This window comes from Astatotilapia calliptera, chromosome 12, assembly GCF_900246225.1.
Source record: "Astatotilapia calliptera chromosome 12, fAstCal1.2, whole genome shotgun sequence".
Taxonomy (NCBI): domain Eukaryota; kingdom Metazoa; phylum Chordata; class Actinopteri; order Cichliformes; family Cichlidae; genus Astatotilapia; species Astatotilapia calliptera.
The window spans coordinates 16,798,227-16,824,117 of NC_039313.1; the positions used below are offsets into that span (position 1 = coordinate 16,798,227).

The 25,891-nt window shown below is 39.4% G+C and overlaps 2 protein-coding genes across 9 annotated transcripts in view; one reads left to right on the forward strand and one right to left on the reverse strand.

Annotated features, from left to right (window-relative positions):
• The first annotated feature begins 569 nt into the window (after window positions 1-569).
• LOC113033512 (guanine nucleotide-binding protein subunit alpha-14-like) lies at window positions 570-11,925 on the forward strand. 5 transcript variants are annotated; one of them, XM_026187379.1, is made up of 9 exons: window positions 570-807; window positions 882-932; window positions 1,227-1,404; window positions 6,686-6,870; window positions 6,975-7,129; window positions 7,272-7,412; window positions 9,813-9,942; window positions 10,030-10,183; window positions 11,135-11,925. In XM_026187379.1, exons 3-9 carry the CDS (start codon window positions 1,284-1,286, stop codon window positions 11,317-11,319), a joined length of 1,071 nt encoding a protein of 356 aa, XP_026043164.1. In that variant the 5' UTR covers window positions 570-807; window positions 882-932; window positions 1,227-1,283; the 3' UTR covers window positions 11,320-11,925. The 5 variants fall into 5 exon arrangements, with proteins under 5 accessions (XP_026043164.1, XP_026043163.1, XP_026043165.1 ...); XM_026187378.1 differs by having other exon boundaries at window positions 570-932; XM_026187380.1 differs by having other exon boundaries at window positions 570-932; window positions 1,245-1,404.
• Window positions 11,926-12,146: 221 nt separating this feature from the next.
• The window catches only part of vps13a (vacuolar protein sorting 13 homolog A), a 46,108-nt gene continuing 32,363 nt past the window's right edge, over window positions 12,147-25,891 (reverse strand). For 3 of the 4 annotated variants that reach the window (XM_026187375.1, XM_026187373.1, XM_026187376.1), the window contains 21 exons: window positions 25,645-25,777; window positions 24,731-24,788; window positions 24,301-24,472; window positions 23,546-23,699; window positions 23,217-23,363; window positions 22,989-23,070; window positions 22,819-22,888; window positions 22,441-22,555; window positions 22,206-22,319; window positions 21,954-22,099; window positions 21,743-21,824; window positions 21,533-21,646; window positions 21,295-21,370; window positions 19,952-20,115; window positions 19,725-19,770; window positions 19,445-19,568; window positions 19,193-19,307; window positions 14,775-14,860; window positions 13,716-13,839; window positions 13,531-13,605; window positions 12,147-13,430 (listed from right to left, as the gene is read on the reverse strand). In XM_026187375.1, coding sequence (XP_026043160.1) covers window positions 13,380-13,430; window positions 13,531-13,605; window positions 13,716-13,839; window positions 14,775-14,860; window positions 19,193-19,307; window positions 19,445-19,568; window positions 19,725-19,770; window positions 19,952-20,115; window positions 21,295-21,370; window positions 21,533-21,646; window positions 21,743-21,824; window positions 21,954-22,099; window positions 22,206-22,319; window positions 22,441-22,555; window positions 22,819-22,888; window positions 22,989-23,070; window positions 23,217-23,363; window positions 23,546-23,699; window positions 24,301-24,472; window positions 24,731-24,788; window positions 25,645-25,777 — 2,248 coding nt within the window. In that variant the 3' untranslated portion in view covers window positions 12,147-13,379. Of the gene's footprint in view, window positions 13,431-13,530; window positions 13,606-13,715; window positions 13,840-14,774; window positions 14,861-15,693; window positions 15,874-19,192; window positions 19,308-19,444; window positions 19,569-19,724; window positions 19,771-19,951; window positions 20,116-21,294; window positions 21,371-21,532; window positions 21,647-21,742; window positions 21,825-21,953; window positions 22,100-22,205; window positions 22,320-22,440; window positions 22,556-22,818; window positions 22,889-22,988; window positions 23,071-23,216; window positions 23,364-23,545; window positions 23,700-24,300; window positions 24,473-24,730; window positions 24,789-25,644; window positions 25,778-25,891 lie in introns of those variants that run through there. The other variant, XM_026187377.1, reaches the window with a different exon arrangement.

Sequence of the window (25,891 nt, forward strand, 5' to 3'; positions counted from 1 at the left end):
GGACAATTTTAAGTTTTAGATTTTAAATAGGCTATATAAAAATTTCAATGGGAGCAACAGGACGGTCAAATGTCGCTGATTTTACTACAGAGCAGGACGGATTGTAGGGTAGCAAACATCGACGGAAAAGTTTTCAACACTGCAGGTTACCTGGGTGTAATGTTTTTCAGCTAAAAAGAAACATGACCTGACTCCTACCTAACTATATAAAGAGTAATTGAAGGTAAAATGCAGCTAATATGTCCTGTTTTAAGCCAGGCACTTACACCTCCGTTCCGCTGTGTCTCAGCCATCATCGCTCTGGCAGCAACGGCGCTAGAGCCAGAGCAGGGGAGGGGCGAGCTGGAACAAACCATTTCTTTTTTGGGGGGTGGGTATCTATACTTTTGTTGTTAAAATGTTACGTCTCAACCAAGTACTGTATGCTTTTTATATTAGTGTGTCACACAAACAGCAAATATTGTCATGAAAGTAAGAAATCTTTGGGGGTGCTAAAATCGCACAGACAGACAGACATTTTGGGCTAAAATCTCCCCTGCGAGAAACATTCCTAAATCTTTGGCAAACGAGGTTCTGAACTTTTCGGGTGGGCCAAGGTCAACGTTTAGGGAAGAACAGGGGCTGAATAGTATGATCTTTTTTGATCATTTATATGCAAAAAATTAACGCGAACCATGATTTAATGTCATCAAGACTCGTGAATTACGAGTGTGATATTATAGAAACTTCCAAGGAAAGCGAGCACACCGTGGAGCACTTCTAAGAATGAGCCATGGCACTCCATGTCCGATTAAAACTCATCTACAGGTGAATTCCTCATCGCTCACCGTTTCCACAGGTTGTGGCAGCGAACTTCCCATTTTATCCTTTTCTATTTGTAGCCGGTGCCACGCCCTCCCGATTCGTCAGGATAAAGCTGAAGTGTCGTCCAGGTAGAGTATAACTGCAGCACTTTGTCCAATAGGAACAGCTCGTGGTGCACCTTGTTGTACACCTCGATGCTTAAGTAAAACAGAGAGAGAGCTTTGGACTTACCCCTGAAATCCAGCACTTTATATTTTAGCAGAAAACTTTTCTGTTTCTGTGGAAGTCAAAGGCGCAGTTTTGAAGATGCTCTGTGCCTTTTTGCGTCTGAAGTTGTGAAGTGCAAGAGGGGGCAAAGGAGCATTTTTTTTTTAACACGTCTGAGTTTCCTTTTTCTTTTTTTTTTCTGTCTTTAATCAAAGCCTGCGACATTTTTACAGCCGAGTGGTCGTTGGAGAGCAACCTGGTGACTTTCAGCGATGGCTGGATGCTGTGTTTCAGCGGAGGAGAGAGAGAACCAGAGGATCAACGAGGAGATTGAGAAGCAGCTGCGGAGGGACAAGGAGGACTCTCGCATGGAGCTCAAGTTGCTGCTTTTAGGTGAGCATCACTAACCTGAACACCAGCTCGGAGGGTAACTGACTTCACGGAGTCCTCCTCATTCTCCTCGTGCTTTGCTGTAAATCATTCAAAAGTTTTATCTAGATTGTAGCCATAAATGTTCTTTTCCGGGCAAAAGAAAAGCTTTAAAACATTTGCTCTTAAAGTTGTTCCTCTAGCGGAAGGATCCAGGCGTTTTCATTTTCAGTTGTGGGAGACAGCTCAAAATTTGCCATTACTTCACCGCTTCCTGGCCACGGGTATCGTGGCAGGTGGGACAGAGCTCTGACGCCTGTCGACTAGTATTCATTTAGCCATATGAAAGTAAAATGCACACTTTAGAAGGCAAATATATAATTTTATATATATTATATCCAGCACGCAACATTTTGTCATTGCCACGTGTGGCTACATGAGAGGATTCAAGTCATGAGCAGCGTTTCACAGTTGAGGCGCACTGGCTTTCCGAGAACATCCAGGGTATGCGCAGCCGCGCGCCATGGCGCTGCCATTGATTTAAGCGTGGTCGGAGATTTGAATCCTTGAGTACTTTTTGCCTGCTGGGGTCGGTAAGTCTCCACCTGGCCACAGAAACACACACACACACACACACACACACACACACACACACACACACACACACACACACACACACACACACACACACACTCTCTCTTCCTGGGGGGGGGGGGGGGCGCATTTTACTGCAGTAGTGTGGGAGCACTTCAGGAACCAGTCGCCATCCACGCCTTGGTCAGTGGTGTGTTTGAAAGCCATAACTAGCGTTTCATGCAAAAGTCATGCAAATGCATCACGGAGCACAAGCTATTGGTTTTTACCAACTGTTCTCTTAGCAGATCATTTCACTCAAAACACAGCGTTATGTTTTTGCCCCCAAACCAACATTCATTTGCTTTAAAAGAAAAACATTTTCGCAGCTCACTGTAGGCTGTTACAGACAGCTGGACTCCAGCAGTTTTGTTTAACGCATCACAAAGGTAGTTGAGAGAAGTCAAAACATGGAGGGACTTTCCAGAAAAAAGGATGACCCTGAGGTCTCTGTTCAGGCTGAAAGAGTTTCAAACATAAGGCCCAGGGCCCAGAACCTGGCCATCAAAGAGCCCAATCCAGCCCCCTAAATAAATGGTAAATGGCCTGTATTTGTATAGCACTTAACTTAGTCCCTAAGGACACCAAAGCGCTTTACACTACATTCAGTCATCCACCCATTCACACACTGGTGATGGCAAGCTACATTGTAGCCACAACTGCTCTGGGGCGCACTGACAGAGGCAATAACTTTGGATAATGTGGTAAATGCAAAGAAGAAGGACATAAATGTTATTATTCAAAGTGTATTTTATGTCAGTCTGCAGGATAGTCTGGGAAATAAACTGCTTTTTTTCTGTCATTTTTAAGCATTTCATCATCATTCTCCTTTCTTAAAGTGGGAGAACAAAGAGTCACGTTGGAGTGTTTCTGTTGCAAATGCGTTTGTTTTTCTCATGCCGTCTGAGCTATTTAATGTATACTTAAATGTCTTTACACTGACGGTGACCGAAAGTCTCCTTATATTTCAGTCGCATCGCTATAAGTGCAACGAACCACACGCATGTCCGCCCCTCCCACACTTGTTCAGTATGCCTACTGCTGTACTGTTGAGCTGCTGTTAACTTCCATTAAAGTATATCTGGACATCACTCTCTGTGCCCCACTCTCTGACCGGAGTTTAAGTCCTGAAGGAGCTATCATCACAGCATCCCAGAGATAACTCTCTAACAGACAGAAAGAGGAATGATTTGGAGGGTTTTCTTTTCCAGGTAATAAATCTACTGCTCCAGCCCACTAAGATCAAACAGGGCTCTGTGTGGGCCACAGTGTAAAAGGAGTATGACAGCCATGATCTAGAAAGTAACCTTTTGTTACCTGGTCAGAGTGACTCAGCTCTCAGTGGATTTCATTAGGATGGTCAGAGTCAGGTCTACTGAGAGTGCAAGAGATCAACACCTTCACTTTCTGCCCTTTTTTGTCAGAGGCCTTAAATTTGACTTGAACAGCTGCCGACTTGCATACCGAATCATCACAGCTCAGTAGATAGGTATAGTCAAATATTCAGTATGTTAGTTGTCTGTGTATAACTCAACTAATAACTCAACTTTTTATGCCTGAGAAGGATTAAGAAGAAGTATAAACTTATATGATCCTTCCTATTTATGGAATGATAGCAATATTTATCTTACTTTCAAATGACCTGCCAATTACCCACACACACATAAAAGTGCATTCATACCGACACATGATGTGCATACAACAAACATATGCAATTATACATCTATACATACATGTATCCTTACATTCACCGTGGGTAGGTGTGTATACACACCTACCCACGCCTACCCACGCTACAGGATCGTTATCACAGTTGTGATAAATAATATTATTTATATTATAATATTTATACTATATATGCATATAAACATGTTTAAATGTATAAATGCACATGCGCACACTTAAAAATATGGATATACACATACCTTCGATATATACCCTCAAATATCAATACATACATTTACATATATAGACACTGAAATACTGTTTGGTTCTTCTTTTTGGAAGAAGTGTTGTTTTTTCTGTTATTTTTAACTGGAATATGTTTGAATGTAGCAGTAGATCTGCTGGATCTTGTTTATTTTTTTTGTTTGTTTGTTTTTAAAAGTCAAATTTTGCAGATTAGTGACTTCTCATGTTTTTTGTTTTGTGCCTCTGCACAGTCGTTGCCTAGCAGGTACATTTCAGTTGTGACAACAAAAAAACCCCGGAGAGGACAGACTTTGACAGTAGCCGTTATCTCATGACACTAACATCACATTCATTCACGCGGGCACCACCGCCTCGTGTTACAGCGTTCCCCAATTGAGGAAGTGTGCAGGTATGAAGCTGTGTCGTACATGCAAGCTGGACACACACGCACACACCGACTGCCCAAAAGATGAAACTCCCCACCCATCCCTGCATAAACCCACACACATACACAAACACAGCAACCTCCAATATTCAGGTCTGTTAACAAACACATTTGTTTACCAAATCGGCTGTGCATCATGTGATCTCAATGAGAATATTACGAGTTTTTGCTGTAAGAGCTGAAGAGTAACATGGCAGAAAGGGACTCTGTGTGTGTGGTTTTCATACCTTTTAATAAGAACAAGTATGTATGCATCTAGTATATTATGTTTTAGTGAAATATAAGTTAGTCGAAAGACCTTTTAGATGGAGAGCTTGAGTCCAAATACACACCGAGTCTCTGAGTTATTAAGCGTGCATCTGATCCTGTCACTCAGGAAAGGTTTCAGGGTGAAAAAGTGCACCGTTCTTGTTGAATTAATTATTGGAAGTTAGGAGGGCTTTTGTTTTATTTATTTTTCCATCTGACCAAAGGAAGGTCATTTTTCAGAAGCAAATTAAGCAAGGTTGACTAAAATATTTTATTCAACCAGGTGAAACTAAAGCTATGAATGATATGTTGAATTTTATTTCGGGCAATTTGTGATATTTAAACTTCCTGTTCTCGGATATTGGCGAGTGTCCCTTTGGCAGTCAAATATACATTCAAATCGTTCAGCTTGCGTCCCTGCGTGGACAAGCTGGGTATTGAGAGTTGTCACAGAACTTGTTTTTATTTCTTTCAACTTATCTCTTAGTAAAAAGTTGTTCATAAAAAGACAGATGGGTCTTTAATGTAGCTGCCAGGCAGCTGCCAGCTGGCATACAGTATGCAACACCTGTGCAACATCACACGTAATAATTCAAATTTGGGTCTTTTTTAATGTAAATATCATAAATATTGAGTTGCAGTAATAACTCACCAGGATGCAGCTCAGTAATATTTTAAAGTATATATAAACTTTATGCTCTTGCAGAAGGGGCATGGATGCATGACACTGGGCAGGGGTACATTTTACTGTATCGTAGACAACTTCAAGTTTAAAATTGTCACTGTAAGGAGGGATAGAGACTCCCATGACTTTTTTCGTTTGTGTCTTTGCAGCAGAGAGCTAAATTTGCTTGCTTGCAGTGGCCATAATATCTTCTCTTGGGATAAATGAAGAGTAGAAAATTAGGCTCGTCTTTTATCTTTAACCTGGACCAGATACCACCAGCAAGCTCTGATCAGCTGACCTCAAAGATCTCGTATTTGCATATGAATGTAGTAATTTACTAATACATGGAGGCAACTGACCATAGTAAACTGGAAATAAACCAGTCCATTTCCAATTTAATTAGCACAATTAAAGGTCAAACATCTAGCTAGCACTGACCACACACAACAACTCAATGTTCAGTATCTTTCTCCAGGATAGTTTGGCATGCAGAGCGGAGCAGCCGCGGATCAAACCACCAGCCTTACAACAGGTAAATGACCTGCTCTAGCTCTTGAGGCACAGCCTCTCTGTTAAATGGTTCAGACCCAAAGTGATCACTAAAATTTTGGAAGTCAGCCTAAAGAAGAAAGAATCGGTGTCACATGGGACCTTTTAAGGACCTGTTGAGCAGCCTCACAGCCACATTCTGGACCGTTTGCAGGGCTTCTGGGGTTGATTTGCTCAGGCAGGGAACAAAGGCAAATAATTATAGAGGCATGACAAAATAAAACATCCCTCCACCACTCAAAGTATTATACTATAGGGCAATTGAATTTATCTAGTAAGTGTGTGCATATCAATACGTTTAATAAAACATTATCTATGTAGCTCTCAGCAGCACACATATGAGCTCCATATCAACCTGCACATAAGTGATGCTTACACATTTCAGTATTTATACTATAATGATATAATCTGCTTGTACAATAAGTACTCTAATTTTCTTATACTTAACATTTGTTTTCTTCCTCTTTATAGCTGTAGTTAGACTAATGTTATTACTGGTGGTTTTGATACTTAAATACTTCTAGGTACTATGAGAACCTGTTGTCTGGCATCAAAATCAAGACAATGAAAGCAGTCGTAACTGACTCATCAGCATGATTTCTTTAAAATTCAGAAACATGACAATTAAAATGGTCAAATCCTGCACCGATGAGCACTGCTGAGAAACAGGCTGTCACGTGAATGCAGATTTTTAAAAACAGACCTTAGACATAAAACTGCATTCCCGTCTGCTCACGCAGCCAGCAGATGTTTACTTTGGTTTGATTTGCAGAATGTTAATTTGCAACGAGGCAAAAAATTGTTGACCAAATAAATCTATTATTGAGTTTAATCCTCAATGTGTCTCACAGGCACTGGAGAGAGTGGAAAGAGCACCTTTATCAAACAAATGAGGATTATCCATGGAGGAGGATATACAGACGAGGACAAAAGGAGCTATGCCAAGCTGGTGTACCAGAACATCTACACGTCCATGCAGACAATGGTCCGAGCTATGGAGGCTCTTGGTATATCTTTCACTGATCCCCAGAACCAGGTACAGGCAGACTGACTCTGTTCCAGTCCTTTACAATAAAGACTTGATGGATGGTTACCTCATTGTTACCTCACTGTCTTTTTGTCTTCTTGGTGTGTCCATAGAGCCATGCCAGCGCAGTCCTGGAGGTGGAGGTGGATAAGGTGAAGGACTTAGATAGCAACCTCGCCATGGCTGTCAAGAGTCTGTGGGATGATCCTGGAATACAGGAGTGCTATGATCGGCGCAGGGAGTACCAGCTGTCCGACTCCACCAAATAGTGAGAATTAGGCATTTATGATCTTTAACAGTGTGCGCAGATCTCTGTACTTTTCTAGATCAAATTTGGTTTACATTTTAAGTTTTCTACATTTCTCCTTTCTTAGTGTTTTTTTTTTCTCCCTGCATATTTTTCTTTTTAGCTATCTCACAGATCTGGATCGGATTTCACAGCCCTCATACATACCTGATCTTGACGACATCCTCAGAGTCCGAGTCCCAACCACTGGTATCATTGAATACCCCTTTGACATGTGGTCTAAGGATCAGAATGTCATTTTCAGGTGAGGTGCATATTGACATCTTCTGCACTGCACAGAGTTTCATTTCAATTCAGTTCAGTTGAGTTTATATAGCATCAAATGACAAACAGCAGTCACCTCAAGGTGCTTTATATCTTAAGGTAAAGACCTTACAGTAATGCAGAGAAAGTGCCAACAATTAAACAACTCCCTTTGAAAAAGCACTTGGTGACAGTAGCAAGGAAAACCTCCCTTGTAACAGGAAGAAAACTCTTAACAGAATCAGATTCTGGGAGGGGCGGCCATCTGCTGCAACTGTTCGAGGATAAGGTGAGGGCGACAGGACAAACAACACACTGTGTAAGAGAGCCAGAGATTAATAATAGCTAATGATTAAAGAGTGATGTGTAAAAGGTGAGTGAAGAAGAAACACTCAGTGCTTCATGGGAAGCCAATGCAGCCTAGACCTATTGTAGCATAACTAACAGATCACCTGATCCAGCCCTAACTATATGCTTTATCAAAACGCAAAGTTTTAACAGAGGTGGGACCAAGTCATTGTTTTGCAAGTCTCAAGTAAGTCTCAAGTCTTTATCCTCAAGTCTCAAGTCAAGTCTCAAGTAATGTCAGGCAAGTCAGAGTCGAGTCTCAAGTCACTGGTGTAAAAGTCCGAGTCAAGTCACAAGTCTGAAACTTTGAATTTCAAGTCCTTTCGAGTCTTTAAAAAAAAAAAAACGAAAAAATAATGTTGCAGTTATGCTAAATGTAAATATTAGACCATGTAATTTTAAAATCTGTGTTTTTCTCAACACATGACAAAATAGTGAACTTAGAAAATATACACAAATTGTGAAATTGCACCTCTTTAAAATGCAGCTCAATTAAACCTAGCTCCAAGAATAATTTTCACCGACAGTTCTGAGATAAGCTGCATGTTATTCTTGGATGCGGTTGTAGGACCGGCTTTAAAATCCCATGACAAAAATATCATACATATTAAAAAAAACTGAATCACCAACGTAGCCTGGACAACATTTGCTAGTTAGATGAAGTCAGCTATCTCATCGTAGCATATTTATATGCATATTTATAATCATACGGTTCTTGGAGTGAGTGCATACACTCATGAAGTTTAGTAACTTCAGGTCACTGCAACAAGCCCAGGTACAGTTTACCGACGGATGGGTACAGGACCTTGAAATGCACCGTGTAGAACGAAAGACCATCGTACGTATCATAAGTTTACCAGTCTCACAAATCGTCGTCATAAATACACATTCGTTAACCGTTTATTAATAGGACCTTTGAGCTCAACGGTAATTAATTAGTAGTGGAAATAATTTCTGGTAGCATCACAGAAATGTAGCAGTGACAACAATATTGTATGCTGTAATCGTACTGGGCAATTAGTGATACAAAAAACCTGTTTTATCCTGTGAATAAAAGTATATGTTTTTGTCAATGTACCATAATAACAGAAGCGAAACACAATATTGTGTCAGGACAATTCACTATTTATGCACAATAAACAAAGGAGCATAGCGCGACAATTTCTGTTCAGCGCCAGACTTGCTTGTAACCTATATCACCAATTATGTTATGAAAATGACGCATTAACTACAACAGCAGACTGACCTTCGTGTAAATGCTTGGAGCAGACTAACCTGTGAGCTGGAGTGTTCTGGGACGTTATATTTGATCTTTGAATGGCTGCAATCCAGACCATCCGTCGCGTCTTTGTTACTTTGGAAACATGGCTCGAACAATTTCTCTTCAACGACATAATCCGATAACAACCGATCTCTTTACCCGTCGGCTTCCCGTGGCTGTCATGCGACCGGCTATTGCAGTTAATAATACAACATCTTCTTGACATTTTTGTGTTTCTTTTTATCGCTGTGTGACTGATTTCAATTGAAAGCCTGCGTGCGCTAGTACCGCTTGCCACGAGTTCCCAGAATCCTTTGCGGTTCTACCCGTGAATGACGTCACATTTTCAATCTCTATATAATATGCATGTTAAATTTTATATTTGGGGTAAAATATCAAGTCTTTTCAAGTAAATCGGTTCAAGTCCAATTCAAGTCCCAGGTCATTGGTGTAAAAGTCCAAGTCAAGTCACAAGTCTTACAACATTTTTTCAAGTCAAGTCTAAAGTCATAAAATTAATGACTCGAGTCTGACTCGAGTCCAAGTCATGTGACTCGAGTCCACACCTCTGAGTTTTAAATCTAATCTTAAAAGTAGAGAGGCTGTCTGTATCCCAAATCCAAACTGGGAGCTGGTTCCACAGAAGAGGGGCCTGAAAGCTGAAGGCTCTGCCTCCCATTCTACTTTGAAATACTCTATGAACCAAAATAATAGCAGCAGCACTGGAACTGGCCACAGGCATGGCACCGACCTCGAAGGTGGCGTGACTTTTCTTGGCTGCTTTTATGACAGGATGGTTGATGTGGGTGGTCAAAGATCAGAGCGGAGAAAGTGGATCCACTGCTTTGAGAACGTCACCTCCATCATTTTCTTGGTGGCACTCAGCGAATACGATCAGGTCCTGGCTGAGTGCGACAATGAGGTGAGAATTTAACGACACAGCAAATGATGATTTCAGTTTACATCCTCCTGGAGTTTTACATGTGTTTGATCCCTTTAAACATCTCAGAACCGCATGGAGGAGAGCAAGGCCCTGTTCAAGACCATCATCACCTACCCCTGGTTCCAGCGCTCATCTGTCATACTTTTCCTCAACAAGACCGACATCCTCAAGGAGAAGATCTTGTACTCTCACTTATCCACCTACTTCCCTGAATTCACAGGTTAGACTGAGTGAATGCTCATCTTGATTTCAGCTCTTATTCCACCACAAGATTTGTAATTACTTAGCTGATCTAATTAAGTCCTTCATCATACAATCGCTGCACGGTACTCATTTTTATGGAAGTGTTGAAATAGACTAAAAATACTCAACTGACACTATATTAGGTACACTGTGCTGGTACCAGGTTGAACCTCCTTTACCATCAGAATTGGTTTAATTCTTCATGGCTGAGATTTAAAAGGAGCTGAAAACATTCAGCAGGAATTTTGGTCCACATTGGCAATCATTAGTCTAAGCTCCGCCCCTCCCTCCTTGATACAAGCCCACAAGAAAATCACCAAATTTGTTCTGCATTAAAAACCCATAATTTGTTCAAAATAAAATAACTGATTGTTTTTTTTTTTTTAAACACATTTTTAATCTTTAAGTATCAAGACTTAGAATTTCAGTTTTGGTTCGGTGTTTTTGGCTGACAAGAGGTGAAACCATGTGTGGTCTTCTGCTGCTGTAGACCATCTGCTTCAGAAGATGCTCTTCTGCATACCTTGGTTGAAATGAGTAGTTAATTACCATTAGTTACTATATCATCACGTCTGGCCATTCTCCTCTGACCTCTGACCTCTGTGAGGACTGCTACTCACAGATCATCTTTTCACTTTCAGACTATTCACTGTAAACACTACAGATGGTTGTGTCTCAGTAAATTTGAAATACTCAGACCAGCCTGTTTGGTACCAACATTTAAAGTCACTTAAATCACTTTTCTTCCCCATTCTGATGCTCAGTTTGAACTTCAGCAGGTCGTAAAATGCATTGAGTTCCTGTCATGTAATTGGCAGATTATATATTTGCATTAACAAGCAGTTGAACAAGTCTACCCAATCAAGTGTCTGGTGAGCGTATGTTGAATTTACTGACATATTTAAATAATATCAACCCTGAATTGCAGGACCTCAGCAGGATCAAGTAGCAGCTCAAAAATTCATCCTAAAAATGTACCAAGAACAAGACAAGGACAAGACGTTGTATTCTCACTTCACCTGCGCCACGGACACAGAAAACATCCGCTTAATCTTCAAGGACGTGAAAACAGCCATCCTCAGGCACAACCTCGGGGACTTCAACCTGGTGTAGAAAGGTTGCATACAGCACAGGAGCAAATGCATACAAGAGAAGACCTGAGGAAAGCCGAAATAGAAAAGAATCTAATTATCAATCAAGCTTAAACCAAAAAAGAAGCAATTTGAAATTGTTTCATTTCTAACAAGGGAGATCCAAAAAAGAGAGAATACAAACATCCTGTACCAGACATACTAACATGAAATTGTGTTTAGATGCTTTAGTTTCTCTTGTAGTTTTTTAGTATTTGCTGTAAATGATACATTACAGTGGAAATGAGAAAGTGAAAATTAGTAGCAAGTAACTGACCTGTTGTGTGAACTACTTATTTAAATAGACATATGATCTGAGTGCTTTAATGTATGTAAATGTATCCCCATGTAATAGTTTGATAAGGATGCTCTTTAGCCCGGTTTTGTGATTTCATAATGTTTAGAAACGGTTGCTCTAACACTGAGACGCATGTAAGTGCCTTATTTACTCAGGACAGTCAGCAGAGCCACGGAGTTCATAGAGTGTCAGATGTAAATAGTCTGAGATGTGCTTTAGGAAAAAAAAATACAACTGTTTCTTCTATTTATGGTTATTTTCAATAAAGAGATAATTATTTAATAAAGAGTACAAGTCAGGTGCCTGACGTTTTCTTGGTGCGAGGAATAAATGAAGACCGCTTTGAATTCAAAAAACTTTATTGAAAACAGCATGAAAAAGAAAAAGCCACTGCAGTGAATATTTTGCTCCCCGAAAACAAAACGATGTAAATGAAATTGAGTGATATTATATCGTGATGCGCCCAAGACCAAAATCAAATCTTTGAAATATACATCAGAGTAAACAGCAGCTGATAATAATAATTAGCATTCCTTTATTTTCAATATATACCTTTTCTCTGTATAATTCATCAGCATGTTTGGCATTGCATATGTGTGGTATAAAAACATAAAAATCACAAAATTTCATACTGCAAGCTCCTCATAAAGTCTGATGCGAGGATGGATATATACAGATAGACATCATATTAGGTCATATACAGCAAACTGATGCATGTAAGTACAGTATAAAAATAGCATGCATCTCTGACTCACACACTCAACAGTCTTTATTCTGCAATGTATAAAAAAAATAGGAAAAAGAACTTTAAGGATGCACATTTTTTGAATTATGTGTACTATAAAGCCATACTAATTCATATTAACATGCCTTTTATATAATCCAGTAAAAGAAACAGTGTGCAACATTAAATGTGCTACAACGATTACAGTTAATTTGGCCTCAGTGATACTCGAGGGATTTTTTTCCCCCCCTACCAGTCACTGTTAAGATTGACATTTCTACACCCAAATCCTCCTTTACATCCAGAAATGAAAGTTAAACTGAATCTCTAAAGCTACGGTAGGCAAAAATGTTTTTGGTTTCATTATGAAAGGGGGGGGGGGGGTCAACAATAGCGTTTGTGGGGGAGTGGGAGTCCTCTTCTACCTCTTCTTGGCTCTCTTGGGCAGTGAGAAAGAGGTGGAGGGTTAAGAAAGTTTTCACCCGCTAGAGCCGGGGGTATCCACATGAAGCTCAAGGTCAACAAAAATCCTTTTTTAACTGTGCGTAATGTGCAAAATCCTGCGCTCATCTGGTGGGAGAGACTTGAAACAGAGGTATGAGCTGCAGGTGGAGGCCCGCTCATTCTTTTCCCCTTTCAAAGTTCGTCCAACAGCAGCTTTAATGTGTGTTTGATTAGAACAAGTACATCTAAGGAATCACAATCCTCCATTCGTACAATCCTTCAAGCAGGCAATAACAGAACCTGTTCGTAAACTCCAGACTTAACGTTTTAATAAAGAGAACTATAATAAAAACAAAAAACATGACCAGGTGTAAAATAATGAATGCAAAGCAAAGTGGATGGAAATCAGCAATCTGTCTACATGCACACTGTGTCTTTCAGCCCCGACACACACCGACAGTCCACATCGTTTATTCACTAGTCACACACGGAGGGAAAAAAAAGTAGCATGCAGTAAAGAAAAAAAGGCACTGGCACACACAGAGCTCGTGTGTTTAGCATTTCTCGATCTTCAGAGTCAGTACTTGGGTAAACTCTCTCTTGCATCCTCCAATTTGGTGAGAACCCACTGAAAATAAATAATGACCAAAGTTAGAATTAATTATTTTCACTAGTCGTGTATCCCGACTGAAAGGAAATATCAGCTTGAGTCCAAATTGCAAACTTACTTTGGCTATCTCTGGAGTTTTGAAGTTTATTATCTTCCCAAACTCTTTGGCATGAAAGACTGACTTCACTCTCTCCTGCAGTGGAAGGCGAGGTTCAGTGCAGAAGTAATAATAATAATAATAATAATAATGAAAAATTTGGGTAGTAAATAATGGTAACATCTTTGTTGTTTGTTTGTTTTTACCTTGGCCTCAATGCGAAGTCGGCGGTCCTCTATAATGGTTGGATCCTTGGTGAACTCTTCAAACAGATACTGCCACTCACAGGTCAGCTGACCAAAAGTGCCTTTGGTCACAAAAAATATTCCCCTGGGAAAAAAAAGATGTGTTTAAAAGGAATGAATAAAGAAAAATTTAAACTTTATATTTCAGTTTCTTTATCCCCAAAACAATGATTTCCAGTCATAGGCATTAAAAAAGTAAAAAGACATAAGATGAAGCCAACATGCGAGTGCCTTAAACCTTAATCTGAATGCCACCAGATGGCGATACCTGTGTGGTTGTAAAAAGACTTTTGGTCCTATCTTTGTGAAAACAGCTTCCTGTCTCGACTGTAAACATTTTCCAGCTCAGTTTGTGGGTCAATCATTCATTTTGGTTTAACTGAATTAAAAAAAAAAAATGGATTTTTGAATAAAACTTCAATATACAGCTTACTATCTCGTTACATCCGTATTTTGGGCGGGATTATTTTTTTTTTTTTTGTGGGGGGGGGGGGGGTATTGTATTGTTTTGTTTTTTTAAACCAAGACAGCAGCAGTGGAAATGCTGATCTCCAGGATTCAAAACGGAGCTCCACAAAGCAACAGCTGACACCATGCCAGCTACATCCAAGTTTTATACAGTCTGTGTTACAGTGTGGGCTGCAGCCCCCTGGTGGGCAATGAAGGTACTGTATGTCAGAAGTATGAACTCAAATCTTTACACTAGTTAGAATTGAATTTGAATGTAACGCTGTTAATAGAGAGTCAAGTACAAGAAGTACAGCAGAACATTAAAACAAATGAATGAAAACAAAGGAAAGAATTTTCTTCACAGTTGATCTGAAAGTCTTGGTAGAAATACGCAAATACTATATAAACTTTTACAAAAATTTTAGCATCCAAACTGATTAGAAAAGAAAAAATTATGCATCATTTGAACCATATCTCAGCTCTTGGTCATTATCTCAAGTAAAACACTTTCTTGAACAGAAGAAAACAAACAAAAAAGGGTAAAGAAAACCCCCCAAAAAAACCACTCACCTCTTGGTGATCATGAGAAAGTCAGATTCATTGACTTTAGCATGAGCAAAGTACCTGTAGCTGGCAAAACGTCCATTCTCAATTTTCTAAAAAAAAAAAAAGAAAGACTAGAAAAATATCTGTCCAAACAACAACATTGAAAAATACATCACTGTCTGTCAAAAACTGTATATAAAAGTAAAGAAAGCATGAGCTACCACAGCAAAAACAGTGAATCAGTATCTGCACAATAGTTTCCCTGTAACGAGATTGGAACATGTTGTGGGATTCAGATGCAGGACAGGATGAAACAAAGACGATGGCAGGTGGAAGTTTGAAATGCAAAGACTTTATTAAGAACAAAATATCAGTGAAAGGTTCCAAGTAATGACAAAAAAAACATAACAATGAAGGAAAAAAGTGTGATTATGATGACTTAAAGATGAACACTAATAAGTAAACTAATAAGAAAATGCCTGGTCCACAACAATGGCTTTTAAAAAAAAAAAGCATAAACATTGCACTGTTAACATGCAGCTCTCAGATGACATTTCAGGATATTTAATTGAAAGACCTTTACAACTGCTAGGACTGTGTTTTAGTTTGGACAAGAGGACACAGACTTTCAGACTTTAGTTTTCTGATTAGATCATACGAGTCAGCATGTGTGACCTTCACACAAACCTTCTCCAGCAGGAAACAAATGCATCAACCTTAATCATGAATGGTTAATGGTCATGTGATACGAGGTTTACAGCCAAGTTGGACTTGGCTGAAAAATGGTGGCTGAAATCATTTTTAGTTTGTTGTTGTGGAGCAGGGAAAAAAACAAAACAAACAAAAAAAGGGTGATGAAAAATTTAAAAAAAAACACAGTTAACAACAAAATATAAAAAATAATAAAATCTTCTAAACCAGTGACACCAGTAATGAAAGTCCCTACTTTGGTTCACTTTAATCTAACCAAACATGATCTCCAAACTTTGAGACAACCCTCCAGCACAGACTACACACAAAACACCAACTCTACAGCTTTCACTTCTGTCACTGCTAGCTGTTTTCACTCATCTCCCTTATCCTCTGAGCCAGATCTACACCATTCACTGTACGCCACTTGCCTCTGCGGACATGACAGGAGAAAAGTGTGGAGGGTTAGATCAGACGGAAGGTGCGAATCTTTCTGCTGATAAGGCGACTTCAAGGTGAGAACCAAGGAAAAGTCTGAGTGACCTATCAGCAGTGTTCAAATCTGCAGTTTCAGACTTTAAAAGTATGGAGAGTAATATGTCTTAAAAGTGTTACAAATGTGTATGGTATGATCTACAAGTGTAAACTAAGAAATCACACAGGAAGTAGAGATGTCCTAGTTTTCCAGTGGGACTTGAACACAGTGCAAAGTGCACTAAAGGCTTTGCAGGTAAGTGAAAGGTTTTTTTTGTGTAGTTTTAGACATTTGAACGGACAGAAAGTTTTTTAAAAGAGAAAATGATCAGATTTGTGAAGCTGAACTTAAAAAAAATGTGTCTGTAAATTAAACTAATTTTACTTGAGGCCAAATTACTTTGTATGTGTGTGAACTGAAGCACGCATTTGTGAGTCATCGAAAGTTTCACACAATAGAAGTCATTTACAAACAATTTTAAAATATTATATCTGACCTGAAAAGACTAACAAGCATTAAATGCTCTTGGATCTATAAAAATGTAAATGGCTGTAAACTGGATCACAAAGCCCTAATGCAATGGCTTAATTATTGTTTGAGCAGATAAGATAATTATGGTGGACCTAAAAAGATTAAATTTGCCAGACTATCAGTTTAAACAGATCAGAATCCCTCCCAGCTTAGACTGTGATAAGCATTTCCTCTTCTCTCAAAGACACAAGGAAACATTTGGGAACAATCAGGAACACTGTGTTGAAGGCTTTTTAACAAAAGCATAAACATAAAACTGAAGAACCTACTCTGATTTATAGAACTATTACTCTATATGGCCTGGTCCTAATTTAAGCTGAAGGAACAACTCAGTTACTAACACATTACTACACACACGCAAACCTAAGCTGGTAAGACAGAAAGGTGACAAACTGAAGAAAGTCTTGAATGAAGATGAAGTTAGAAACACAAAGATGAGACAGTCAACATGGAGCAGACTGGCAATGATGTGAATCATATGACAAGATTTAAAACTCTTTTTTCAGCTTTAAATTTTGCAGAATCTTTATAAAAAAGCACCAATTTGTCCACTGAAGTTATCTGGCCTCTCTTGTAGGCTGCTTTAATTTATCACCTTTCTGTAAATTTTAGGGAAATTAGGATTTTTACTATTAAACACAATGTGAAACTTCAACCCACTCTATCCAACTCACAGCTAGACAACGTCAACAAAAGGTTAGATAAATATCAGACCTGAAACACATGTAAGCTGCTCTGAAATGTGAAAATATGGAAAACATGATATATTTGGATTATATGCAGACATTCTGTTGATTTCTGGTGTGAAATACAGCAAATATAATCTTTTTTTTAAATTTCCTGTACCCTTTTATTCTTCCTTGCAGATTACAAGATTTAACCAATGCCGCTTCCTTTTAACCATAACTTAGTGATATAAAAAAAGAGACATTTTTAATTCTATCCATCTGTAGTGTTCACATTTGTAACAAAGTTGCTGATAAAGGTTCCTTCTGAAAACTTGCATGGACATCCTCATATGCATTAATGATGCACATGGACCAGCCTCAGTTTGTAAGCTATTCTGCAGTCTGGCAGCTTAACCATCGTGTTGAACAGATTAGTCTCTGATTGCTTTCCTGGTTGTCAGTCTTGCATTGACCTCTCATTTCTTAATGCCATCTGAACACTGGGAACACGGTAGCTGAAACCTTTCTACCATTAATGAAGTATCACTTAGCATCAATATCGCATCCTCTGCCAGAAGAAGAGTTTTTCACAACACTGACGAATGACTCACTCAAGACATAAAAGTGAATCAAGTGGGAATGAGGGGCTGCTCATTTTTTACCCACTGGATTGTATTGACTTCTTTTTACTTCAAAAATTAAACAAATATGTAATTTGTCCAGAGACTGCCAAACCTATTCCTACAGGAGTAGTAAAACTTCCCCAAACAACAAAGGCAACCATTTAGGGCAGGGGTCAGCAACCTTTAAGACCCAAAGAGCCATTTGGACCCGGTTTCCACGCAAAACAAAACACTGGGAGCCGCAAATACTTTTTAACATCTAAAAAGAAGATAACACTGTATATATTGTTTTTTTACCTTTATGCTTTGTGTGAACGACTAAGGTGTGTTGCTTATGAAATTCATGAAGTGCTACAGAGAAAATTACATTTTATTTATGTAAATAACACATTTTAAACTCTTAAAGAAATATAACAAAAGGAAAGACACCCTGCTGAACTAAAATGATCCAGCAAACAAAAACTGTTGTGAGCCGCCACCCTTATATCGCCTTTGGGCTTTTGGAGCCTTGACCTGACTTTAAAAAAAAATAATTGGAAAAAAGCACTATGCTGCTAAAAATGAAAAGTAGATAATTACAAAATTCCGCCTAAATATGTATTTTACCTGGTTAATGTGTGTGGCGGGGCGTGGTCTGCAGCGCCGCTGCAGGGGAGGCGGACGCACCTGAGCGGCACCCGCAATCACGCCTCGCCGCCTTAACGTCGACCGTGTGTGAAAAGTGGTCAATAAAGAGATGCTGAAAAGCGTGTTCATGGAAACATCGTCGGGTCTGCCGTGATATGTTTACAATGGGACTTCTGCTCCTGAACCTCTACGCACAGCGTCTGCAAATCGGGGCTGTATGAAGTCACTTTCATCTTTACGCAGGACTGTAAGCTGTCATCTGTGAGGCGTGAGCAGTGTTTGTTTTTAACATAGTTCACGGTGGAGCTGCTGATGTGGATCCGAAGATCCATAATTGGCCTCGGTTGAAAGTCTCAATAAATGAATGGTGTTTCGGCGGGTACACCAGCTTCCGCGAGTGTGACGCTTATTTTAAGCGATGAAAAAAATAATAGAATATAATTTTATTTTTATATTTCATTATTACAATAATCTTCCGATTTAGAACTACAAGTTAAAAAAGAACTAACCTAAATAAAATACACTTCAGCTAAATACTTCTAATTTATTTTCCCAAACCACATGGAGCCGCACTATAAGGACTAAAGAGCCGCGTGCGGCTCCGGAGCCACAGGTTGCCGACCCCTGATTTAGGGCATCCAACACAGCTAAGAAAATCAGTCAAATAAGTTTGAAATGCAAAGATAATGACACCACATCACAGTAAAGATAAAACAACTTTAAAAATTAAATGACATGAATGCAATATTGTTAACAGAGTTTTCCATCTTTGTAAAAACTGGGAATGACTGTAAAAAGGTGATGATGGAGAGGGGTTTTTTGTCTTACCTGAAGCATCTGACTGCCGAGGCCTTCCAGCTCCTTATATGGTCGTATGACACCATCCTCGTGGATGAAGCGAGGAGGACGTAGAGACTGAACATCTTGTGAAGTCTCTGCTGCCCTATATCGAGATATTTGCATTTGGAAACGCACACCTTCACACAACTCAGGGCATAAACAAATTCAAACAGGACCTATCTGATTACACACTGATGCGGCAAGTGCACAATCACATAGCACAGACAGAAATAACTGTACCTCTTGATCCCTTGGAAAGTGCTGCTGGCCATGTCAATAATGCCTCCTGTTGGTCGAGCTACTGCACCAACCAAACCTTTTCCAACACCTTTAAAAAAGCCCGCTGCCCCCTCTTTCTGGGCCCCTGCATAATAACACAAACACTGCAGCTTAAGTTCAAAGATCTTCACGGCCAAATGTCAAGTGTTCAATGGAAACACACTAACAGAACACGTAGTTTTTTTTATGCCCTTATTTTATTGGACTAACATGTTTATACTTGTGGTCAGACTCATCTTACCTTTAATAGGTTTGGTAACGATCCCTGTGATCCCACTGACAAATCCCTGTGGGAAAAGGAAGATAACACTGCAGAATAAATGACTCATTACAGCCGTGCATTTTCTTTCAGACTAGTTTGCAGTGTTGTTGTTGCTAGTCTTACTACTTCCTACATCCTGCATTAACTGCGTGTTTCCTGCTGATAAACAGAGAGGAGCAACTTAAAAACCAAACAGTTTTACATACAGACACCAGTCCTTTTCCACCCCTGGTCAGCCCCTCTCTCAGACCGCTGGGCTGTTTGTTCATAGCTTCTCGTCTCTTCTGCTGGTACTCTTCATCCATTGTCATCGCTGCGACACCCTTTGCCATGGCACCTGTTATCCTGGAGGCTGCACCTGCAATACCGCCTGAACAACAAACATGATTCGTTACCTGAGAATATTTTTTAATATATCTTAAATGTTCATGTCAAAATTGTGTCAGTGAAAATCTGAAATTTTAAGGGCTCCAACATGTTGCTAAAAAGTCTCAGATGTGTAATGAAACAGCCACAGTTCACTGTTAAAGGCAATATAATGCTGAAATTTAACAGATATAACACTATATTAAAAACACATGCAGTAAAACGACAAATGCTCAGTTATTACACTGTTCAAATTACAGCCCTATATAGCAGCCATGAACCCATCCCAGTCAATCAACGTGTATAATGACAGCAGATAAAGTGAGGACAGCGTGCAGGGCTGTACAAACTCTTTAACGACCTTCATTTCTTTTTATTTATTTTTTTCATGTGGTGATGAGCAATAATTCTCCGAGCTTTATTAAGTTTTTTGTTGGACATTTACTGCTTTTTAACTCATTTTCAATCTAGTTTCAGATTTTCACAGGATTATTTTTAACATCTGATAAACTTCTTAACACTGATGTCAAACATATAATGACACCAGGCTAAAGGGATGAATCATTATTGTTTCTACACATAATGGACACTTTCAATTAAATTTTATTTTTAACCAGTTTGTTACCAGCAGCCTCTCACAAAAAGCAAATGATTTGCTCAATCTATGAAACATGGCAATGATAACACAGTTTGACAGACATAAAATAGCTGAAAACAAGTGAAGGAAACTGGACAGTTGGGAGGGACAAAGAAAGAAGTGGCAGGTCTAAAAGGCATGCCTCCACTTAGGTGAAGCAGTGCTCAGACTCAACATAAGTGAAGCAGTGTGGGATCATCTTTACAGAAAACAGAACAAAAGACAACCAGCATCTAAGGAAGAGCTTTGAATGTCCTTCTAGAAGCCTGGAGAACTATTCCTGAAGACAAGGAAGCTGAGTAAGAGAGTTCAGGTTGTGATAAAGAATTGTAAAAACTGTTTTTGCTGTACATACTGTATTTCAAAATACAAAGAAATGAGTGCAAGACTTTTGCACAACACTGTACTTAAATTTAAAATAAAAGATAAATTAAACATAATTAATTTTTGAATTAGAAATTCCAGTGATTATTTAGCAGTTTTGACCTGATCCTGTTGAGCTAAGGCTGACTCTGTATTACCCCTTTAACACCATTTCATGCTTACCTACAGCTCCTCCCACCAGCGCCTTAACCCCAAGAGCCATTCCTTCAACAAACTCCTCAGGGCCCTGGATGGCTCCCTAGAAGAAAAAAAAAAGAACAGTTATTGTGAATGTTAACCTGAATCCAATGTGGCCATATTTTCTAAATTACACAACGTAACTATTCAACAGGTTTTATAACGCACTTCAAAGCTAAAAGACCCAGTTGAACTTGTCAATAATTTTATTGGATATCATTACCTGATAGGGCTCATAAAAGAAAGCCTCCACCCCTTCTGACAATCCTCTGATCAGTCCAAATGGGTTTCCAAGAACATCGAGGCCCAGCACCAGCACATACATCTGCTTAATAGCCTTGAGATACACATAGGTGGAAAATCAAAATATCAAAACAAAAGAAGACAAGACAAATTGTCACTTGTCTGGTTTCATTGTGCTTGTATGTATTACCTGCTTAGAATAATGTCTGAGGACCTCCCACTGGAGCTGCTGAGTGGTGTAGAACTGGTAGGTCAATTCAAAAAAGGCCAGCCTGAAATAAATGTCACATTCAGCCAAGAAGCAGGGTTGGAATCACCAAGAACAAGTCACATGGAAGTAATTTAATGCTAATGGATGGCACATGCATGCTGTGTATTTGAGCCTTTTTCTGTATTCATACTTGAAGACAACATCCTGCACATCAGTGAGCGTCGCGCCGATACTCTTTAGCAACAGATTTAGCGACTGCACAGGGATCAGTTCCGAATCTCTCTTCTGCTTCAAGCCATCCTCTCCGCCTGTGCTCAGAGAGAAACTCAGGTGCAGCTGACAAAAAGCACAAAAACATCAGCAGGCGTTACTATGGCAACGGAGAAATCGCAGAGATCAGTTCAGACACTATTTGTTTGACAGAAACTGCATTCGCACACACCTTAATGGGGGAAATGTGGAAGTACTCGTAGAGGCTGATGGGAGATTTGTCAGCAGCAGCGACATGGTTCAGTTCTGTCTTTATGTTCATTATGTCCTTTTCAAACAGTTCCACCTGGAGCATCAGGAGAAAGGCACAACAGCTGTTGAGTTAACTGAATTACTGACTAACTGAATAATCATAACGCATTCTGAACAGAAAGGTAACGTTGTGTGTGTCAATGCGTGTAGCCGACCTCCTGTTCTGCGCTCGTTATGCTGTCGTTCTCTAGGGAGAACAGCTCCAGGATGGCGTACAGGAAACCCAGATCAAGTTTTAGATCCATCTCCTGAATTAAAACCACAAAGTACCTGAGGCGAACAGAAATCAGGACTTAGACGAGTATAAATGAGAGCAAATTTCAGGAGTTAAACTTTCGGTTAACAGAGAATTGTAAGATTTCAGCTCACCCAAATATATTATTGGTCTTAAAAAGGACAAATAATACATTTATTTGTCTGGTAGATCATAATCTACCAGGTAGATCATGATCCTGGCCTCCATATACAATAACAATGAATATCAGCTAGAAAAACATAATTTAAGGAGACAGTGAGAAAAGAAAAACAATTACTTGATGCGTGAGATGTCAGAGTGCCCCGCTGCTCGGGTAACAATGCTGATATCAGTTAGAGGTTTGGGTTCTGTGGAAAAATATGTATAGAGTATGATAATAAAGACGAAAGAGCTAAAATAGTCTATTATTGTAAATAAACAGATAACAAAAAACCTGCATTAACAGACCTGTCTCCATGGCGACAGACTTTGGCAGTTTCACGGGGTAAAAAACGTAAGGGAAGATGGCCCCAGGTAGCTGATTCTGGATCTGTAGAAGGAAAGGACACAGGTCTGTTTAGTGCACAGACCAAACAGAGCTACACAGCTACGAAAAGGCAATTAAGAAAAGCCTTTAGCTAACTTGCTTGATCTTCTTTTTCAATAATTATTGTAAATTGAATAAAAATTTTTCACCTGTATCCGGTGAACTTGGATACGATAGGCGCTCTGTCGTGGTGAAATGCTGTACTCCACCTTCACACCCGGCAAGAAGTGCCTCCTAAGAGGAGCATCACATGGCTTCATTATCTGCATGTCCTGGCCAGTGGGATTAAAGAACACCTGGGAGACAATGACAAAAAAAATTCAACAGTAATGATAATTATCCCATTATCATGTGCAATTTCAAATCCAGTTTTATGAACGAGTTTACATGCTATGTGGATAATCTAAAACCAACTATTTTCATTTGCTTTTATCCACCATTTTCATATGACAGAATAAAACTAATTGCAATATTTAACCTGAAAGCCGTTTTCCAGATCGAAAATTGCCTTGTCTACGGCCCCAGATTCCTGGTAGTCTTTGAACTTGTCCTCCATAATTTCAGCTTCTTTAATGGTCAGAGGCTTCCATCGACTCTTCTTCTTAGGTTTGAATTCCCACACAACATCAGAGCTTAAATAAAAGAGGAAAGAAATGAAAGTCTCAGATTAGTTAAGCAAGAAAACATAATTTATAGATAAAAATTTATACACTCACTTTGTTAGGTACACCTGTTGAACTGCTCGTTAAACCAGCTATCTAATGTGTACATCAAAAGGCGCTTTTAAAAAAAATAAATAAATAAATTTTAGGAGTGTAGAGATGGTCATAATGACCTGCTGCATTTCACACCTAGCATCAAAATAAAAAACACAGGATTTAAGTGATTATTGTTGTCAGATGGTGCCACACTGCTGATCTACTTGGACTTTCCCACGAAACCATCTCTAGTTTTTTCAGAGAATGGTCTTGAAAAAACAAACAAAACAAAAAACAACTGAAAATATAAAATGTCTTGTTAATCCCAGAGGCAGGAGCAGAATGATCGACTCCTTCCACCTCATAAAAAGGCAGGAATAACTCCAATAAGCACTTGATTTAACCAAGATCTGCAGATGAACATTTCTGAGTGCAGAACAAGGCTTGAAACAGATGGGCTACATGGCACCTGCAAATTAGAGTTTACTTTAATTCTACTTTAACTATTTATTAAGCAAACACAAAAGCGCAGCACCTTGTGATCCCAATGAAGGCAACCTCTTGGTTGGTGCTGTTGTTCACCAGCGATAGGCCCACATGCCGTAGTGTCAGGATGATTTCCTGTTGAGCAACCTGCACCTTCTCATTGTCACAGAGCATCTTGAAGACCCGTCGCTCCTCAGTGAACAGCACAACACGCTGGAGACCTTAGAACAGATAAATAAAATAAATAACACACATTTCTTTTGTAACCCAAAGGAAAGTTGTTGTTCATTACCATTACAAAATGAATCAGGGATAAATAAAACCTTAGAAATGAGTCAGACTTGCAGTTCATAACGCCAACATCCTGCCAGAAAACTGTGTTTTTTAATATATATATTTTTTTTAACAGTTCTAGAGATTATATTACTACAATATGGCAACAATTAAGCACTGGCAGATTTTAGATCATTCAACTTTACCTTCATAAAAGGAAATCACAAAAAGTTTGCCCTCCTTGTTTACGTCCTCTCGCAGGTCCTAAAAGACAAAGCGTATAAACTTCAGTATCTTTAATCTTTATTTAGATACTCTTCCATCGAAAGGAGCCAGCTGAGGTGGTTCGGCCATCTGACATGGATGCCTCCTGGGCGAGGTGTTCCGGGCATGTCCCACCAGGAGGAGGCCCCGGGGCAGACCCAGGACACGCTGGAGAGATTATATCTCTCGGCTGGCCTGGGAACGCCTTGGTATTCCCCCGGATAAGCTGGAGGAGGTGGCTGGGGAGAGGGAGGTCTGGGCTTCTCTGCTTAGGCTGCTGCCCCCGGGACCCGGCCCCGGATAAAGCGGAAGAAGATGGATGGATGGATGATCCAGATTTACATGATCTGTATCTATACAGTTTTAAACTAAAGGTAATCAAATTTATGAACGATTCATCACCACCAATAACATATTTACAGTTATTAACAATGAATTTGCAAAGGTGATACTACTTTACTACTTTTTATTATCTATATATATTCACGGGTTACTGTAAGGTGTGAAGTACATGAATAGGTGCAAAAAGTCTCAGCAGTCACAGGGTATCTAAAAACCAGCAGGTTCACATTCAGTAAGCTCATAATTACCTGCTTTCGCAAACAGTACAGCCTTTTTTCCCCCTCAGGATTTCATTTATGAATGAACCTATGATAGACTTTTAATATGCAAATCTTAAAGTAAAGCCAGCCTAATCAAATTTATACCTAAGACAGCAAATACTGCTTTTTTTTAAAAATACGTTCAGCAGAAACTGATTTTATTTGGGAAATGTAAGATATTTGTTTTTGGGGGAAAAAAGGATTACTGATAAACATTATTATTCAGACAGTTATTATTCTGACACGTGCAGTACCTCTTCACTCTTTAGTGTCCCAGAGTAAGTGCTGCATTTCCAGGAGAGCGCTCGTGACCCAGTGGGCTCAGTCCAGGTGTAGTACACAGCTTTCCCAGCCTCCAGCTCCTCATGCTCCGCCTTTTTCTGAGAGCTGCATGTACACAAACCCACCAAGACAGACACATGCCGTATGTATCAGCAACATGAGTTAAAGCTACCAAAAATGAAACAAAGCAAAACAATTATTGACTTTGAAAATACAACA

Bases quoted from the DNA above. Each gene is read 5' to 3' on its own strand.
- LOC113033512 (XM_026187378.1), top strand. From the start codon at position 1,284: ATGGCTGGATGCTGTGTTTCAGCGGAGGAGAGAGAGAACCAGAGGATC. The intron at 6,871-6,974 runs GTACAGGCAGAC...GTGTGTCCATAG, and splicing joins TCACTGATCCCCAGAACCAG to AGCCATGCCAGCGCAGTCCT. The intron at 7,130-7,271 runs GTGAGAATTAGG...TTTTCTTTTTAG, and splicing joins CTGTCCGACTCCACCAAATA to CTATCTCACAGATCTGGATC.